The 17,083-nt window shown below is 37.1% G+C and overlaps 1 protein-coding gene across 3 annotated transcripts in view; it reads left to right on the top strand.

Moving 5' to 3' along the window:
* The window catches only part of LOC107662654 (sodium/potassium/calcium exchanger 4-like), a 44,216-nt gene that overhangs the window by 24,875 nt on the left and 2,258 nt on the right, over positions 1 to 17,083 (top strand). Inside the window, exons 3-16 of one of the 3 annotated variants that reach the window (XM_016452734.1) lie at positions 5,460 to 5,536; positions 5,822 to 5,896; positions 7,259 to 7,343; positions 7,429 to 7,532; positions 7,961 to 8,035; positions 8,725 to 8,750; positions 8,837 to 8,890; positions 9,397 to 9,455; positions 10,556 to 10,725; positions 11,512 to 11,659; positions 13,682 to 13,848; positions 15,992 to 16,106; positions 16,211 to 16,323; positions 16,412 to 16,477. In XM_016452734.1, coding sequence (XP_016308220.1) covers positions 5,460 to 5,536; positions 5,822 to 5,896; positions 7,259 to 7,343; positions 7,429 to 7,532; positions 7,961 to 8,035; positions 8,725 to 8,750; positions 8,837 to 8,890; positions 9,397 to 9,455; positions 10,556 to 10,725; positions 11,512 to 11,659; positions 13,682 to 13,848; positions 15,992 to 16,106; positions 16,211 to 16,323; positions 16,412 to 16,477 — 1,334 coding nt within the window. Of the gene's footprint in view, positions 1 to 5,459; positions 5,537 to 5,821; positions 5,897 to 7,258; positions 7,344 to 7,428; positions 7,533 to 7,960; positions 8,036 to 8,724; positions 8,751 to 8,836; positions 8,891 to 9,396; positions 9,540 to 10,555; positions 10,726 to 11,511; positions 11,660 to 13,681; positions 13,849 to 15,991; positions 16,107 to 16,210; positions 16,324 to 16,411; positions 16,478 to 17,083 lie in introns of all 3 variants that reach the window. The other 2 variants (XM_016452732.1, XM_016452733.1) reach the window with 2 other exon arrangements.

Genomic DNA, 17,083 nt, shown 5'->3' with positions numbered 1-17,083 from the left:
ATGGCTGCAGCGTCAACAAAACTACAGTGAGACTAAAAGTTACGCCTTCTTTCTTTGCGTGAAGATTTGGGCGGCGTTATGCAAATCTTCCCACATCGTGATGTAGACGTGGAGGCGTGTTGGAACGAGGCGTTTTAGGTAGGCGTGGTTGGCTCTTAACTTTTATAAAGAATATCTCTTTGGATTTTAGACTTTAGTCTTTGCAACTTTACAGATCTTCTTTATGCACCAAGAGCTTGTAACACCTCAAAGAGTAAGGAAAAATTGAAATCGCATCATATGACCCCTTTAATAATTTCAGCTATTTTTTTTTTTCTTGTAGACTAAATGTAGACATCTTTTATGTAAAATATCTTACTTGGGAGAGTACTAAATAAAAAAATAACATGCATTTTGTATGATCTCTCTTATTTTGTTAAAATTATTCACATTTTCACAGATTCTGCAAGGGGTTCCCAAACTTTTGCATGGCACTGTCGCTGAGTGCGTAAGTTTGCACCCCCCTGTAAGATGTTTATCATTTAAAAATAATTAATCATTTATCATAAAGCATAATAAATTAGTAGTGATGTTTAAAATAACTTAATTCACCCAAATTCAAAGTTCAAAAGTTAGCACCCTCTTGGTTCTTACTATCGTTTGTGATAGTTGTGCATGAAGGCCTGTTCACTCTAAGACAAATGTTATATGCGTGAACATTTTCATTTGAATGACTGGCTGTTAATATCTCTGTTCAGACCATCACAGACATCAGAGATCACTTTCATGATGTCCACAGAGACATTGACAGCCAGTCAAAATCCACCTGACATTAAAGAGCTTGAGCATTTAAAGCAGCAGAAATAATTGCAGCATGCATTTATAATAAAAAGAATGTTGTCGTCCATTGGTATTGACCTTAATATAGTTATCATTCTTGGTGTAAACAGGCCTAAACTCTTATATTTGGTGGTGTTTGATAGCCACCATAGCAAATCCAAAAGGCTGTTTGATAACATCTAAATACCCTTTGACTTCCTTTTCCGTGACAAGCAATTTATATGTGGCTATATTTTTCTCGCTGGGGACAGTTGAGACACAACTGTTACAAAAGGTACAAACATTCATTGATGTTCAATAAGGCAGTGCATTATATATTAAGGGATAGATACATAGGGGTGTAAACTTTACACGTATGTAGTATGCTATTCTGTACACATCCCACTTTTTTTTTGCATCAGGAAGCTATTGTAACAAGCTACACTGACACCCACACACACATCTAGCTTAGTATATCCAACTGCTAGGCACTGATCCTGCCATGTGTGTTCACATCAGGACAGACTGATGGATAAGGTCATAAGATGACAAGACACAACAAAGCTCTTTCTTTCTCACTCTGCCTGAGATGCTTCTCCACAGTAGCCCAGATTATACGCTGTTCATACAGCAGATACAAACCCAAAGCACATACATACATGCTTGTATTGTATGTTGTTCACCAATTGTTTGGAGACAACGACAAAGCCTCCACCTGAAAATACTGTCATGATGCCCACAGAGGCAGAGAGAGTTTGTTTTTAATGGTCCCGTCATTAATAATTGATGCAGTGTGCCGGAGCTCCTAAGGACTTTAATGGATTTACCTGCAAGAGATTGTGATGCCTCGCACAAGTGCATCAACCTGGAGAAAAACAACGTCCGGTGTCAACAAACAGTAGGTCCTGCTGAATACCACATGAAGTACCGTCCTGCAGAAAATTGTTTCATCATGCATATCGGCTAAAATGTAATCATATTTACATATGTAAACATGTTTTTCATAAATCTAATTTGTTCTTGCGTGTCTAGCAAACATGGTTGCATTTCCATGTTTACGGTATTTGATGAGCTTTATGTTTGCTGATTAATATTTATATATAAATGAAAGCCTAAATTAAATCCGTTTATCATGTAAAATGACTGTGCCTCTTCAAAAGACTTGTTCATCTTATTTGGATTACTTATACAGTGTATTTTTGTAGTTTTTGATGTATGAAAGTTTGGGTTGCGTGGACTTTTAATGAATATAGTATGGTGCTAGCAACCCCAAAGTCATAGGTTCGATTCCCAAGGAATACAACTGAAAAAAGTATATCTTGAAAGCAGTTTAAATTGCTTTGGATAAAAGTGCATGAATGTAAATGAATGGACAAAAATTATCACAGAATGTTAAAAAATAAATAATGTTTTGACATGAATGAGAGAGAGTATCCCTTAAAATTCTGTTATCATTTACTCAACCTTATGTCATTCCAAAACTGTATTCATTTGTATTTTTTTATTTTTTTTAATTAAATTAATACAAAACTGTATTTTGGACCCAATTTACTTTAGTTGTCCGTTTCATTGTCCAAATAAATAAATGCAAATTGTTGAAACATTTTCAAATTGTAATCTGTTTTGTTCCACACATTTTATGATACTTGAAATTATGTGGCTTATTGAGGAAAGGTGTGCTTTTATTTTTTTAAATGATCAGAAATACTATATATGAGTTTTGGTGGACTAAACGGTATAATGGCTGAAAAAAGTTATTTAGGCTTGCACTGAAGGAGAGGGGGACCTGAGCCATGTCTAGGAAAGGGAACAGACCCTTTGATTTGGGACCACCTTGATGGCTTCAAATCCATCCAGAATACCCTAGCAACTGCTTAGCAATACCTGGCAACAATCACAGGCAGTGTGGTCACAGGCCACTTTATTTTAGCAAAAAAGTTTCAGGTTTAAACATTTATTTATTTTTTTTCATCTGCCCCAGTGAAATGAACCTAATCAGTAGTGCGAAGCAGTTCGGTTCTTATATGTGGCTTCTTTGAGACTAGTGTGTGTATGTGTATTTTGTTTCTGAGTGTGTGGTAGTCTGTGGATGACACTCTGTATGTCTGTTTGTGCTCTGTGGCCTCTCTCAGGAGATGACCTTGAGGCTGTCCTCTCCTCCTTCTCATGTGTTATGGGAGGGGCGAGCTGTGGGAAGGGAAATGTGATCGGGGCACCAACAACTCTCTTCCACTTGATGGATAAATCCTGTTGGGATTCTTCGTTTTTCTCAACCCTTCAGATAACAGCCATGGAAATGATGCTGGTGGTTGTGATGATAAAACATAACGCCACAATTGCTGTCATTTATAACAGATCGCTTCTTAACGGGAATAGCTATTAGTGCCATGACTGTTTTAATGAGCTCTTCAGATTGAAAAATTAGTTGGCAGGAGAAGATTTTTAAGTAGTTTTTTATGCTTTTACACAGCAGATGCTTTCGTTAGCAGTATTTGCTCTAAAGAACAGTAATATGGGCAGAAAAGTCTCAGTTTTACATTTAAAGGAGTGTCCCGGGCCATATCTAGGGCCTGGAATATGGAGACTTGGGGGTGGAAAGTCCCCACCTGAAAGTGTCAAAAAAAACTCATTAGCTTTAGAGGGGAAGGTGACTGTATAGATTATGCCATGATGTTGATTTATATTGTGAGCTTCATTAGTGTGGTCCTGACATTATTTGACCTACAGGGCTGCCTAGGTCACAAACACCTTGAGGCTGTCCTCTCCTCCTTCTCATGTGTTATGGGAGGGGCGAGCTGTGGGAAGGGAAATGTGATCAGGGCACCAACAACTCTCTTCCACTTGATGGATAAATCCTGTTGGGATTCTTCGTTTTTCTCAACCCTTCAGATAACAGCCATGGAAATGATGCTGGTGGTTGTGATGATAAAACATAACGCCACAATTGCTGTCATTTATAACAGATCGCTTCTTAACGGGAATAGCTATTAGTGCCATGACTGTTTTAATGAGCTCTTCAGATTGAAAAATTAGTTGGCAGGAGAAGATTTTTAAGTAGTTTTTTATGCTTTTACACAGCAGATGCTTTCGTTAGCAGTATTTGCTCTAAAGAACAGTAATATGGGCAGAAAAGTCTCAGTTTTACATTTAAAGGAGTGTCCCGGGCCATATCTAGGGCCTGGAATATGGAGACTTGGGGGTGGAAAGTCCCCACCTGAAAGTGTCAAAAAAAACTCATTAGCTTTAGAGGGGAAGGTGACTGTATAGATTATGCCATGATGTTGATTTATATTGTGATCTTCATTAGTGTGGTCCTGACATTATTTGACCTACAGGGCTGCCGTGACAGAATGTACTGACGTGTGGCCTACCCTGCCATGTGTTTGTGGGGCTTTTGACGTTTAGTGAGATTGCACTAACAGAAGGCCTTGGAGGCATATAAACCAGATTTAAAGGAATGTTCTGAGTTACATATGAAGTTAAGCTCTATCAACAGCATTTGTGGCATAATATCAGTCATCACAGAAAAGGATTTTTCTCATCACTACACTTTTTGTCAAATACATAAAAATCACAGTTACAGTGAGGCATTTACAATGTAAGAAAACACAGACCATGTGTTATAGTGCAAATGACCCTAACAAGCCCATGTACCATATAAGCACATTTTATTTTAACTTTGAAATATGAACAAAAGAAAAGCATAAGAGCAATTTCACATCAAGTGGGGGTTTTATAGGGGAAGTAAGCCTGTGTACGATTTATTTGTTTGTTTGTTACAGTATTTATTAGTTTAACTTGAAATAAAAGCACAGGGTTTTTTATTTATTTTTGCTTTATTTGTTTGTTTGTGAGCCCAGTACCATATAAACTCTTTAATTTAATTTTATTCAAACTGCTAAATTAAATTATAAACAAAAGCACAAGATAAATTTATTTCACAGTAATTTTTTATAGGGAAAGTTACCCCAATAAGTTTAGTTTTTTTTGTTTTGATATATATATATATATATATATATATATATATATATATAAAGAAATGCGTTTTCTTTTTCACAGCACGTTTATTACTGTCTTTTTGTTTTATTTAGAGTCTTTAAGATTTCTTGTTCTTGAGGGATTTGTGATCATGTGTAGCTGCTGTCTGACAGTCATAGAAGAAGTTGCATCAAAAACTTTGCTGTTTGAAGAACACTACACACATGGTATTTGTCTAGAATCTGGTATTGAAACGGGCTGCAGAAATTCACATTACTCTAACCTAGTTCAACCCACCCAGAGCCAAGGATACCAGGTGTAGAGAGTGAAACATCCCACTAGCACAGCTCCATACTGGATGCACCTCTGAATAGCCTCTCTGAGGCTACTGTATACTGAAATTTTCTTTCCTATAACTAAATTGAGTGTACCCTTGTGTGAAATAAAAAATGCCGTCCCATGCACTGGTGACCATGTGTACTACATATACAATGTATTTTTCCTGCTTTATGATGAAGTCGCTTGTCCCTAGGGCATGATTTATATTCTGTTGCCCACAAATTCCAATCGTTCTTTGGAATCTCATGTGGATCTGGTTTTATGGAGTGTACCATCTTTTTTATCTGGATCATTTTATGACAACTTGCGCCAAAGTGACTTTTTATTTCTCATTTTCAATGCAGCCATCCACGAGTTCCCTGAGGATATATTCACCAACAGTCATCGTGCGCAAGGAGCTGTACTGCTGCACATATTTGGGGTAGGTGAACTTTGTGTGTGCACGTCAATCAACATCTAGCCTTGCTCACCAGTTGACCTTGTCATCCAGGATAAATGGTGCTTGTCTGAGAATTTTATGACAATTATAAATAGTTTGTCAGCTCTCGTCATCATTTATGAGTTCGCCATTAGGTTCACAGTGCTGAAACCACCCTGTCAACAACTGCTTATAGAACAGAAGACCATTTAGACATGCAACTTAACATATTTCTGCACATCAAGCCCATTATGGTGCATTTCATTCTTGTCTTTCTTCCTGTTTCAGGCTCTATATATGTTTCTGGCCCTTGCTATTGTCTGTGATGACTACTTTGTGACCACTCTAGAGAAGATCTGTGAGGTGAGAATAAATGTACAGTGGCAACAATGAACTTCTAGTTCCAGAATCACTTCATCCTGTCCTTCTAAACCCAGAGTTTCCAACACCTTCCTGTTATGCTGGATACTAGATCTTGTAATACTAATATGCAACACTATTAGGTATAGGTAAGGGTGGTTTGTTTGTTATTTATTTATTTATTTTAGCTTTATATTTTTTAAAAGGCAGTGCTTTAAAGGGGATTAAATTAGAGATGCAATTTCTCAGAGAAGGTTTTAGCATGCTAACAGCATGCTGTGCTTTAGCCATCAAAGCACTGTCTTTGTAACAAATTCACCATCTTTTACAATAAATTTCAAGACAAATTTACTGTCCGACTTCAAATCGCCTGCTGCGAGAAGTGTTCTTATTATGCATAATCCTTTAAAATCCATAACTAAAGGTTATAGTTATTCAGCTGATCTACCTTTTTTGAATATTTGTCAGTTACTCCGCATTTAGTGTCAAATTAAAAAATGAGCCTTTTCTGGGCAACATGACTCTTAAACCAGCCTAATTATACAGCATTCTTGAATAGTTCGCTCAATGTATTTACTCATTGTCAATTGTAATTTATTTACTTCATATAGTTTGAAACCTGCTTTATTTTTGTTGTGTAGCACAAAAGGGATTTTGAAGAATTTTTATGCAGATGTTTTAAATGTAATGACAGTGACTGTTACTGTTTTGGCTCCTTTAAGGACCAAAAAACTAAACTATCATTCAAATGTTTGGAGTCAGTAATTTTTTTTTGTTTTGTTTTGTTTACTATTTAATGAATTTCATTTAACAAGAATGCATTACATTAATAAAAAATGATAGTAAAGACTGACATGTTACAAAAAAATCCATCAAATTAATCTATTAAAATTTTTTTACACAAAAACTGTTTTCAACTGATAGTAATAATTTTATTTGAGCAGCAAATAAATGAAAAAATATTTGAGTAGCAAATAAAAAAAATATTTGAGCAGCAAATAAAAAAATATTTGAGCAGCAAAAATTTCAATTTTACTGGAGGAGCAAATTAGCATATAGAATGATTTCTGAAGGATCATGTGACACTGAAGACTGGAGTATTGATACTAAAAAATTCAACTTTGCTATCACGGCAATAAATAGAAAAATATTAAAATATAAAACCATTATCTTCATGCTGCTCTTTTCCAGTTCATAGTGTAAAAAAGTAATGACGAAAATCATTGTGAACTGTTCCTTTAAGAGCTGCTAGTCATTCATATAATCCACTTACAGTTTTGCACATCTCCGGGATCTATTTAGACCTTTTAATTATTGCCTCTGCACATCCTGTGTGTGATTCTGTATGCTAATCCCATCCATCAGAAACTGCACATGAGTGAAGATGTAGCAGGAGCGACCTTCATGGCAGCTGGAAGCTCCGCCCCCGAGCTGTTTGCCTCTATAATTGGTAAGCCACACATACAGGTGCTTGTATATGCATTAGTCGTGTTAACAGATGCTGTGGATCAGAACCCTCTTGCTTTGTTTTGCAGGTGTGTTCATAACACATGGAGACGTGGGGGTGGGTACCATAGTAGGCTCAGCCGTGTTCAACATCCTGTGCATCATCGGTGTGTGTGGGATATTTGCGGGGCAGGTGAGAAACTCTATATATCTGCTCTATATTACAGCTTGCCTCCTTTGAAGCTGCCTGCCACTCTTGACCTTTTCATGTTTTCATCTGGGCATTGCAATGTGGAAATTACTCTTCAGGCTTGCCCCTTTTACTCTGATTTCAAACAATGGTTTATTTTTTAAATATTCCATTTCAAATCCAATGTTAAAATTCTACCACTTTAAATACAAGATTTACAGGCAAATACTTTGGTTACTGTTATGAGGTTCAAGAATGACCTTTTTAAAAGCACATTGCTGTGATATTTTTGTCTTTTGAGAAATAAAACCTTTTTTGTTGTAGCTTATGGCATAACTTGAGGGTACAGTAGACATGATAAATTTAACAAAGAAAAAAAATAGTTGCTTTTGTTGACGTCTGTTTACAAAGCTCTTCTGTTTTCTCACTAGGTTGTTTTTCTCACCAAGTTTTCCGTGTTCAGAGACTCAATCTACTACATTTTATCTGTGGTTGCCCTTATTGCAGTAAGTGTCATTAATCTAATGAGCTCTGGTAATTAATTGGCAAAATAGAGAAGGTTCTGAAAGTAAAAGTCCCATTAACTTTCTCTACAAAGTAACTGATAATTAGCAATAACATAAAAACAAACCTATCAAGACAGATGTACCATGAGCTTTGAGGATGTTAAAAAATGGTTTAGAAGCTTTTATGAAGAAAAGTCAGTAATGCTTGAAGTTGCTGCCATTATGGAGTAGAGTATTTCTAAATGGGCCAGTAACCACCAAGAACTCTCCAGCAACTAAGTCAAAAGATCCCACTTAAGTATTGTGCAATAAGCTTCAAATATGGAATATTTTTTTAATCGATTACTGTATTGCTTTATTTTGTATTGTAGTTTCAGATTTGCAGTACTCGTATAATAGACTTAAGTACACAGATATAAAGACAAATACTTGTATCTTCGTCTCTCTCTCTTTTAAAAACAACAGCAACAACAAAAGCTAAATCAAAGTTTGTTCATGTTGGGCCTCGTTGGTTTGGTTCAAGTCTTTATTAAACACCTTTTTTAATATCTGTGAAGGAAATGCATGAAAAAGTACTGGGTTGTCACTGATAAGCTCTATACACATAGCATGTAGTAAAGACATGCACTGAAAATCTGCTGGCACTCAATAAATATTTACACAGACTCTGAACTTTTTTTTTTTTTCAGTTTATTTATGATGAAAAGATTTTGTGGTAAGTGAACTTCTGTCTGAGTATACTTTGTTCTGATTGGTTGAAGGCAGACACCTGATTGTCTTCCTCCTCCTCTGTCTCTGCAGGTGGGAGAGTCTGATACTGATTGTCATGTATGTTGGCTACATTATCATCATGAAGTGAGTCCCCATTCATTTTGCATATTTATTTAAACATCTGATTCTTTCAAATGAAACCATTCAGGCTAAGTATTTTTAAATAATATTTTTTGCATTAATATTTACGTTTTTGTGTTAGCAAAATGCTTATTGGTGTGGTATTGAAATTGGAATTGAATATTAAATTTTTGCTGGTTTCACTACAGTATAATAACTACTGAAATTTCGTTAAAATGTCAACATAGAACCAAATGTTACTTCAATGAGCTGAATTAAGGTGTGGTTACAGTTACCGCTGTTCAGCAAATTTTCATGACAAAATCCAGTCATTTCAATAGGATTTCACACGACTGGGAACTTTGTGTGGTGAGCAAACGATTTCCTCACACAGATTTTGTTCAAGTCGGTCATTTGTCATGTCGACCAACTTATATCACTATACAATTGACAGTAGACTATTGACCTTGAGAAAAATTTCACAATTTTGTGTTTAGTTTGTTTAAATTGTTTTTTTTTTTCTTTTTTAGGTTTAACACTAGCATCCAGAACTACTTTTCGGGGAAGGAAGACAAGGGAGTCGCCAATGGTAATCCGGTCATGTGCGAGATGGAGCATGGTAATGAATATGATTCGTTATGGGATGATCCATCATGGCCATTACTCAGACCAGGTATGGGTAACTAGACAGGCTTCCTCATGGGCTAGCGACTAACCCTCTGCTGCTTGCAACAAAGTCCGATTTTGTTCTCTAAATTAATTAAACCCTACTGTCTGTATTTCTGCTGTTTGTAAAGCCTACGCCAACAGCACTTACTGAAAGCGTAGCCATCTGACATCTCTTATGAGAGGCTGACACTTTGCTTCCTTGCTGAATAACTGCGGTGCGCTTTCTGTTTCAGAGCGTGGTGTCCTGTAGTGCAGCTCTAACTGTTGTGCTGCGTGGTGGTCTCTGTCACCCCTCCTGCTGAAGCCTGTCTGCTTAGCCTTACTAAATCTGCCCTGGCTCCTGTCTCATTCTGCAGTGCTCTCTCTCTCTCTCTCTGTGTGTGTGTGTGTGTGTGTGTGTGTTCATGTCTTACTCCCAGTACCAGTGATACATCCTTCCACTCATTTACAAAATGGTATCTGTCATTGTCTCTGAATGATAAGGTTTGCATTTTTCCATGTATTAGCACTTGAGGCACAGAAATCACTTATTTTACCTACAAGTTGCATTTAACTGAGAATTTTCCTCTAATATCAGGAATGTCTTTGGTCAGTGTGTTTGTCTATATGTAGTTGATAGTGTATTGGCAGTAGAGCTCTTCCTGTGGTGTCCAGCAGTAATCTGCGGGATGGTTGAGGATTTGATTTCATGTCAGCTTTCTGTGTGTCGATGGTTTCTGACAGTATCCTGAGGCGCTCAGAGGTGGGCCTACAGTCTATCCCAGCAGGAATCAGTCTCTCACTGACAAACAGGACTTTAGATTGAAAATTGTGACATCCTTTTTCTTTTGAGTGTGCGTGTTTACGATCCTGCTGGTTTCTGTGCGCAGTTGTGCGAATTTATTTATTTTTGGTCTCTTAGGGCAGGTTTGACAGTTATGTGTGTGTGTTTTATGAACAAATACTGTACATGCTGTGTGTACTGAGCATGAGTACAATGTATAGGTGCACTTACAAACAATTTTTCCTCTGTGTCTGCAGTAAAGCCCAGTAAAGAGTACACTAGGGGCTCTGTTGTGATGGTGGACGAGATGATAAATTCAAGCCCTCCACATTATCGGTTCCCCGAGGCCGGCCTTAGGGTCATGATCACCAACCACTTCGGGCCCAAGACACGTCTGCGCATGGCAAGCCGACTTATCATCAATGAGGTAAGAAAATACACCAGCTGAGTGAACAGTAATATTTTATTTATTTTTTGGTCCATACAATGAAAATCAATTGAGTTTGGTGTTGTTTTGAACCCCGCTGAGTTCCATTTGAAAATTTGAATCCCCATCTTACGTTTTGTTCCTTTTTCGAACATCATCTTTCGCTTGGAAAATGTCACAATACAAAAGTTAAATAGGTTGTGAACGCTAAATTTAACAGATTAGAGTTGCAGATGTGCTCAGCTATTTTACAAGCTCTTCAAATGCGGTTCATCCATTCAGAATTCCACGTCTGCACTATCCGGTTTATAATAGAGCATATTTAAAACTGGGAACCCAGAGACTGGATTATAAGCCAGAGTTCAGAAGAGTTTATGGGCCGGTCTTTGTTGGCTAACTCGGCACTGTGGAGTTCTCACATCAGGTAGCCCAGTTCTGGGTGTGAGGCTGATTAAACTGTTTCTATAAATATCCACATGCTAGCATTCAAAGAATTGTGTTAGAAATTCAAACCCCCTGCTACAAAGACTGCTGAGGAATTTGATGGAGACATGTCAGCTAGTTAAGAAAGAAAAGAGGTTGTCAAGTCTAGTCAGTATAACATTTTAAGGGATAATATACCCAGAAATGGATTTACTCCCTTTCATGTTAATTCTAACACCTAAGCATCATACTACTGGAGACAAATTCAAATTAGCTTAATTGAAAAGCATGGGTTTATGAGGAAATGGACAGTGAAGAGTGAATTATGAAGCAGTTTTTGCTCTGTGCCCCTTATACATGCAGCAGCAGCAGCTGGGGAAGACGGCCAATGGGGTGGATGCGGTGCTGGTGGCTGATAAGAAAGCTGACACCATGGAAAATGGCAACGTAGTGGAGGACAAACTCACTGAGGAGCCAGAGAGTGAGATGTCATCTCCCTTCATCTTGCCTGGTGAGGAGGTTTCACTTTCTCACACATTAACACTTTGGCTCTTCAACCTCTGTTGTGACATCGGTGGCATCTGAAATCATAGTATACGGTACCTATTCACATAGTTCTTATGCTGTGTCCTAACCAGCAAGGTCCCTGGAAATGTCAGGGTATTTTAAAATTGGGATTTCTAGATCTGGAAAAGTCATGGAAGTTAGATATTTTTAAAAAGGAAATGAACTTCCATGTTAATCTGTTTTTGTCTTCAGTTATGCGTGTAATAATTTCTGCCAACAGTGAAATCGCATTCACAGAATTATTATTTTTTTGTGTGTAAATGTGCTTGGTACTGTAAGAACACAGTGAGTGTGAGCGCAATGCATTTTTCAGTCAGAGTAAACTATTGTGTGTAGGGATGTTCATTTTAACCGGTTAACCGACCGTAAGAATTTTGACCGATTAATACAATCAGTTAAACGGTTTAAAAAGTAATTTAATTATTTTTTCAGTAATGTATCAAAATATTTAAAAAGGTTTGCTGCATGGTTAAAATACGCTACGTGTATAAAAAAATTTGTTTTTTAGGGGGGAAAAACATAAGTCGGGTATAAGTTGCATTTTATTATTTCATTCAGAAATAGGCCTAGGCCTAATGATGCGAAATGTTTACAAACATTATAATAAACACTGTAAACATAGCTAGACTATTTTAGTTACCCTCACTCCACAACAAATCCTTTCAATTTTATTATTTCATTCAGAAATAGGCCTAATGCCGACACGAAATGTTTACAAACATTATAATAAACACTGTAAAGATAGCTAGGCTATTTTAGTTCCCCTCACTCCACAACAAAGCCTTTCAATTAACAGTATTTAGAAAAGAACAAGAATTAAAAATATAAGAAGCTATAGCTAAACGACAAGCCAAAACAAATTAATTTAGGTTAAAACGAAACTGAAACCAACGTTGTGTCTCTCATTCGACACAAAATCAAATGTTTCCGTATTCGCGATGTATTTGAATGCCAAAATATTATTTATTATGTAGCCTATACTTCACTCGCGTTCCAATATCCACGTTAAACAAAATGTTTTGCATAACATCATGGCGGTACTGTGATAACACTTAATGGCACAGATTTTACTACATATATTTTTTTTACTACATAGTTTTTTTTTCCATATGTTTGACTGACTGTATTTTATTATGATAATGAACGGGCTGCATTGTCAAGGTAGCAATGCTTAACTGTGCACGCATGCGGCGCCGGCGCAATCACTTGAATTTTTTCCTTCTAACAGTGGAAGAAACTACTCCTTTTAGTCATAAAGATAATCGGAATTGTAAAAGGTTTGCCTTTATTTGTGTACATTCACAATAAAAACAAATCTTTGTGCTTTTGTAAAATAAGCCTAAAGAAAAATAGGATCCCGCTTTCTGCCGTCGGTTTCCGTTCGCGCAGCACAAAAATGAACCGAAACTCTGCATACTAGGCTACTTGTTGCACAGGTGCGGTGCGCTGCAGGTGCGTGATGTGATATGATGACCATGTGAATCCTCATGTTCTGTTGTTTGCTGCTTTTTGCGCATGTAGAATTAATCCCCAGGAAACAAATGTTAGTATTTTTAACGGGTCCCAGACACTTATCTGTTCTAATTTAATCCAATTCTAATTTAAAATAATCTTGTCGGTTAACTGTTAACAATCGGTTAATGAGCGTCGGTTGTCGGTTAGGAAAAATAACCGAAATGAACATCCCTAATTGTGAGAAAATCACATGATAAACGATCTCTTTTGTTATAGATTTCTTTTGTTGAGATTATAACTTTTTATTATTCACTACCTGTGTTTAGAGTGCCTTATTATGCATTGCATGGGCATTTCTCATGTGTTTTCATGAGTTATGCGCTGTACTGCCCACCCAGTAAACTTCTAAGTCACCATAAATACAAGGATTGGATGGTAAAATTAATGCTGTTAAGAGAAGCTTTTTTTGGTGGAGGCTTAATTGGTGACCTACTGTACCATGTGACTGTAGGGGGTGCTATGGATAAAGTGAAGTTTTTCATTTCCTGGCCCATTTTGGTGTTGCTGTACTTTACCATACCCAACTGTGCAAAGCCACGGTGGGAGCGCTGCTTCATGCTGTCCTTCTTCCTCTCTACGCTGTGGATCGCCATCTTCTCCTACATCATGGTGTGGATGGTGAGTTTCAGTTTCTATGTGTATGTAAGCATTTTTATGTCTTTTTTCCTGCATTATTCAATTTAAATGTAATAATTATTAATGAATTGTGTTAGGGCTTCTGCGGGTCTTAAAGTCTTAAGTCTTAAATTTAGTTGTATCAAATTTAAGGTCTTAAAATGTCTTAAATTGTACAAGAAAGTCTTAATTATTTTTTCTAGAGGTCTTAAATTTGGGGATGGAAAGACCAGAATTGTGATATGGCTCAATGTGATGATTAAACTTCAAAAGGCTATGATTTCATGAAATAAACATGAGCGCTGCATGTTCAAAGTCCGGTGCTGCGCTGCTGTTCTGCCCTTACCGGGGAAACCGTTATATTTCTACCAAACGCTCCACCTGCTGTCAGAGAATGAATGAGCATTTTCAGTAAAACTGTTGTTTTGTTCAGAGTTCAGACCAATGCAAAAATCGACCCATGTTTTTACCCTGCAAACACACAGCGCTTTAAATGTGAACTGGTGGATCGATAAGAAGACAATGCATTGTAAAAATCGAAACAGTATAGGGGTGTGCGATATGTGTGGTCTGCGATAATATCGTAATTGTTGTTTTAATATTATATCGGCCATCAGCCACCCTGCTTAACAAGATATCGGCATCGGCTGTCAAAAAACCCATATCGGTCGACCACTACTTGTGGGCCAGATTTGAGGATCCCTGCATTAGATGAAGTCTACCAGGTTAGACTAGTGCGTGCATTTAGAGTGTGTTCTTTCACTGCATTAATCAGTCTATTAAAATTCATTTCGAATTATCACATAATTCATATATTTATATCATTTCATATAGTTAATATCACACGACGAGTGCTGTTTTTTTCTCCAAAAGTCAGCATGATTACAAATGTGATATTGATTTTATACAACAGTTCAATAAACAGGAAGGTAATATTAAAAAACTTACGTTTTTTGCTCTTTCTCCAACAAATATCATTCCAAACACAGCCACAGCACTGTTTTGCGTCTCTGAGCAACACCACGATGAGTTTAAAGTTTGTCGATCGCACGTCTCCAGTGAAGCTGAACTCTCCTCCTGTCCACATTCAATTCTCACAGATCGACCGTCACACAGAACACGCGATCATGCAGGATACAAATGCACACTTCACAAGATTTCACAACTGGATCCGACTAAGTTTGCAAGGTTTTTGAAATTAGATGTTCATTAGACATTCAAATATTTGTTTCAATGATATAAATGCGTATTTACTGAATGCTGACGGCAAACAAGAAAGTAATAATATAATATAATATAATATAATATATAATACTAATAATATAAAAGCAATCTTTATAATACTTTTTGTATACATTTTAATTCCTTTGTTTAATTCCTTTGTTCCTTTGTCTATCTGATTATTAGACAGACATATTAGATAATCCATATTAGACAGAACTGAACGACAACAGCGAACAAGAGGGAGAATGTGAGCACTGTGCGCTCAGGCGCTGCCGTTCTCAGCGCTGTCAAAATAAAAGTCCGTCGCGCCGTCTAAATAAAAGTCCCGCCTAGAACGCAGCGGCCAAGCAGGAAAACTTATCGGCCGATGCCGATATTTAAAAAATGCCAAACTAATAATACCCACTAATAATAATTAATACTTTTGACTCATCCATTTTCTTAAAAATTGTTTAAAGGCTGAAATGTAAAGTTTATCATTTTATAAAACGTTTTGTTTTTGTGAAAACTTGTATCTGAACTGTAAATTATTATTTTACAGTAATTTTACAGTTTAATATGGTACTGTATACATTGCCATACCCTGCTCATATGGTATTAATTTTATTTGTGCAGGTCTTAAAAAGGACTTAAATTTGAGCTTAAAAATTCTGCAGAAACCCTGTGTGTTAATGCAACATTTAAAATCTTAACTGTGACTGCCGTAGTAAATTTGATAAAATCTTTTTATTTTTTCCTCAAGTTTTCTTAGACCCCTTGCAGCCCCTTGGGGTCCTTGGACACCAGTTTGAAATAGTCTTTGTTTTGACACTGTTTATTTGCATTTTTAACATATTTTAGGTTATTCTTCTTACAGGCATGTTACATCACTATTCCTATAAGCATTTAATTGAGGCTCATTCATGTGGGTTGCTGTGTGCAGGTCACAATTGTTGGATACACACTTGGAATCCCAGATGTCATTATGGGTATAACTTTCCTGGCTGCAGGCACCAGTGTTCCCGACTGCATAGCGAGTCTCATTGTCGCACGGCAAGGTAGAGCTCTCCTTCGTTTAATTGTCTTGTTTTTTCTGCCTTCGCTTATCTTTCATCCATGTTGAGCTGACTTTCCAGCTTTGGCTTTGTGTCTGTGTGCTCAGGCCTGGGGGACATGGCTGTCTCCAACACGATTGGCAGTAACGTCTTTGATATCCTGGTTGGACTTGGCGTTCCCTGGGGCATCCAGACAATGGCTGTCAACTACGGCTCTGTGGTATCTGTCTTTGTCACTCCTCAAACATGCACGCACACACAATTCCACAAAGACCGTAAAATTACCTTTTTTTTTTTGTCCTATTTAGATTAAAATCAACAGTAAAGGACTGATTTACTCCGTTGTTCTGCTGCTGGGTTCGGTGGCTTTAACTGTGAGTATATGTTAAGGACAATTCACTTTAGAAATACAATGCATGGTCAAATATATTATATGTGGACACCCCTTTTTAGTTTTAGTTAGATGCTCTAATTCTACTGAAGACAAATCTTCTACAAAAATTCTATAGCTGGGTATATAGAGTTGATTCAGTTATATTTTGCTTGCATTTAATAGTATAAATTCTCTCTCAATGCACAGGTAGTTCCAAGTCAGTTTAATCACTGTTCTATATTAATCGGCTGCTTTAATTGATGCACACAAACACACACACACATCACTCGCACATAAACACCGTGAGAGGGAGAGAGGTCGGAGATCACAGATCGCGCTGCGCACAACGAGAAACTTATTGTCAGCACTGCCCCGCGACTTTTATTAATAAAACACCCTAGATACTAGATCGCTACATTATATTTCTCAGCAAGAAGGGGGTAAAATCGCTGTATTTGAAGTAACTAAACGGCTTCATTGTTTGTAGAGAGAGACGCACAGATGCAGGCAATTCACACAACTGTCATCTCTCTCTTTCGGTCTGATTTGAAGTGTGCAGAATGCTAGATCTAACGAGCCGTAACTGATGAAAATAACCGTCATTTTT

Source organism: Sinocyclocheilus anshuiensis, unplaced genomic scaffold (genome assembly GCF_001515605.1).
Source record: "Sinocyclocheilus anshuiensis isolate Anshui unplaced genomic scaffold, SAMN03320099.WGS_v1.1 scaffold715, whole genome shotgun sequence".
Lineage (NCBI taxonomy): Eukaryota > Metazoa > Chordata > Actinopteri > Cypriniformes > Cyprinidae > Sinocyclocheilus > Sinocyclocheilus anshuiensis.
The sequence above is the reverse complement of the archived record's forward strand: the minus strand, read 5'-3'. Positions and strand labels throughout refer to the sequence as shown.